The sequence below is a fragment of the Opisthorchis viverrini genome, assembly GCF_000715545.1.
Source record: "Opisthorchis viverrini unplaced genomic scaffold opera_v5_643, whole genome shotgun sequence".
Lineage (NCBI taxonomy): Eukaryota > Metazoa > Platyhelminthes > Trematoda > Opisthorchiida > Opisthorchiidae > Opisthorchis > Opisthorchis viverrini.
Genome location: NW_008752312.1, coordinates 95,441 through 98,144, shown reverse-complemented (window position 1 = coordinate 98,144; position 2,704 = coordinate 95,441). Strand labels below are relative to the sequence as shown.

At 49.6% G+C, this 2,704-nt stretch overlaps 1 protein-coding gene across 1 annotated transcript in view; it reads left to right on the top strand.

The window, feature by feature from the left end:
* The window catches only part of T265_11919 (hypothetical protein), a gene marked incomplete at both ends in the record, with an annotated part of 4,259 nt that extends 3,976 nt beyond the window's left edge, over positions 1 to 283 (top strand). Inside the window, one exon of the mRNA XM_009178744.1 lies at positions 195 to 283. Coding sequence (XP_009177008.1) covers positions 195 to 283 — 89 coding nt within the window. The remainder of the gene's footprint in view (positions 1 to 194) is intronic.
* Positions 284 to 2,704: the final 2,421 nt, after the last annotated feature.

Sequence of the window (2,704 nt, the reverse complement as noted above, 5' to 3'; positions counted from 1 at the left end):
CTTACCATATATACTCGTACTGAACTTTTGTATGTACATTTCAGCTCATGTACGCTTGTTCTTAGACAAGTAAAACGTTGGTTATCCTCGAAAACCTGGACTCTGTTCTAACTCGTTCTCGGACTCATTCTAAACGTCTCACCTTTCACCTGGTGATTTAGGGCGATAAGAATTCGTTTTTCAGTTATATTCAGATCATCGTCTGCTCCTGCCCAGTACGAACTTCCAACTGAAACGCACACACCGAGTTACTTGGAGGTCACCTGCCACAAGACAGTCATGAACTCAATTGGACCATATGGGTATCAGTTACCGATGGAGAGCCTCAGTTAAGGATTGTCGTTCCTTCTGGGGTACACAACTTGACTCTGATCACGCCGTCGTGCGGGCCCGTCTAGCACTTCGCTTTCCGCCAGCACCACGCGTACCAAGAGAGAGAAGCTCCGTTCAACAACTTCGACAAGTTTCAATAGCTGAAGATTACCTATCTGACTAGAAAGCTACTGGGAACGCACGCACGACGAAGATTGCTTGGAGGATGAAGGGAGGCGAGTTAAAGGGGTGATACGGTCAGCTTTCAGAACTGTTTGTCAAGCCCATCCGGCTCAAAACAATGAACATAGGATATCTTTGAGATCAGCCGATCTTACTGCTACCAGAAAGGCCATACCAGCAACTAGCGATTGCACACGCAGATTCCTCAAACACCGGACAATCAGGAGCTTGAAGAATGACGGAGAACGCTGGTGAATTTCGAAAGCCCAGGAGATGGAACAATCTTTCGCTGCAGGCAACAGCCATGCCCTGTTTCGACTGGTCGAACCAGGTGTCTGTGAACAATATGCGAAAAAAGAAGGAACAGCAATTCACACCCTCAATCGCAGTCTTGAACGGTGGGCCGAGCAATGTCAAGAGCAGTTCACCTGGTCACCTTCAACACAACCGCTGGAAGAACCAAGCGGGCCTTAACGGAACATTGACACCCACCCACCATCAGCAACCGAAATCCAGCGCGAGATTTCAATCCCCAAGCGGGACAAGGCACCCGGCCCGGATGGTCTACACCCCGCGCTCTTTAAAGAAGGTAGCGATGTCCTGGTGAACAGTCTGACGACTATTCTGCAGGAGATTTGGAACGAAAACAGAATACCAGCCGAATGGAGCTCCTCGACCGTCATCACAGCTTTCAAAAGGAGAGCAAGAACACCATGAGAAAACCATCGTGGTAGCTAGGGTGCTCTCTGGCATTAGTTTGCGCGGGAGAGATAGATTCCTGAGAATCGACAGATTCGTGAGAATCAAGCTGGGTTTGACCATGGTCGAGGGTGGACCATATCTTCACCTCTAGACAAATCCTTGAACGCTGCCTTTGATTGTCGACCGCCAGCAACTTTGGCAGTGTCTGGCAATTAGACGTTTCTTTTAGATTTCTCTCCCTTATGAAGGCACTGTCTGCGACCTCCGGTGGGCGCGTACAAGTATACGGAAAGCTTTCGCCTGAGTTCACCACGTCCAGTGGTGTAAGACAAGGCCGTCCTGTTTCTCCTTTCCTCTTCAAATTTGTTATTGATGTGCTGCTTGAAATTTCTCTGCCTGCCTCTGAAACTTCGGGGGCCGATATGCTCCTGGGGCGTCCTCTCATAGACATTGAGTATGCAGACGATATTGCTGTCCTTGGTTCAGATCCTTCCCAAATGCAAACGATTTTAACAGACCTAAATAATTCTGCCGAAAGGTTTGGCATGAACTTCACACCCTTTGTGTGAAGTACTGCTTGCTACAAGGCTGGGTGAGATCAAACCCACACCTCATGCTTCCAGGTGAGCCAATCGACGTGTAGGTAAATTCGTTTACTTGGACATCTGTAGAAGTTCCGGTGGAGTGGCTGGATATGAGATTATTCCTCGAACTAGAAAGGCCAGAGCAGCTTTTTCCAACCTCCGACATCTATGGCGCCGACGTGACGTCAGTTTGTCTGCCAAGGACAGAGTTTGCCGTGATTCGGTGCGAACCATACTGCTTTTTGGACCAGACACTTGGCCTCTACGTGCTGTGCTGAGGGCATACGAAATATATGGATGCTTGACCATCGGTGCCTCCGAAGCATTGGTCAGGTGTGGTGGAAACATCGGACTAGTGATGCTGAAGTACGCCAGATGGTCTCAGGAGAAACGAACTCTCCCACGATAAATGAATTACTTGCACGCCATAGGTTGCGCTGGTTAGGACATGTGCTCCGCATGCCAGAAGACAGCCTGCTTCGCAGAGCTCTTTTCGCCCATCCCTGTGCTGAGTGCAAGCGACTGAGAGGTGAACAGTGTATGAACCGGCACTGAATTATGAAAACATCAACCAGTAAGCTTAGTCGGACTGACAACTGCCGCATCTCAGCAAGGCAACCGCAGGAATCAACTCTCCCATGGTTAGTAACACCAGCATAAACGGCCACTCGCGCAGTCAGTGGCGCTCGTTCATCGAAGTTATCTGTCGTCTTCAGTACGAAGCTGCCCGATTTCCGAACAAACTTCGCCTTCGCCTCCAACGCTTGGTTGTATATCCCAATTTCCCGTTTTCCGGTGATCGAAACTGTGCCTAGGAGCGGGATGGCCTAAGTGGTTAGAGCGCGAATTTATTGACCGCAAGGTCGTGATTCCGAATCCGACCTCCGCCTCTCGACTTCCCCTGTCTAGGCTTGAGTAACCTG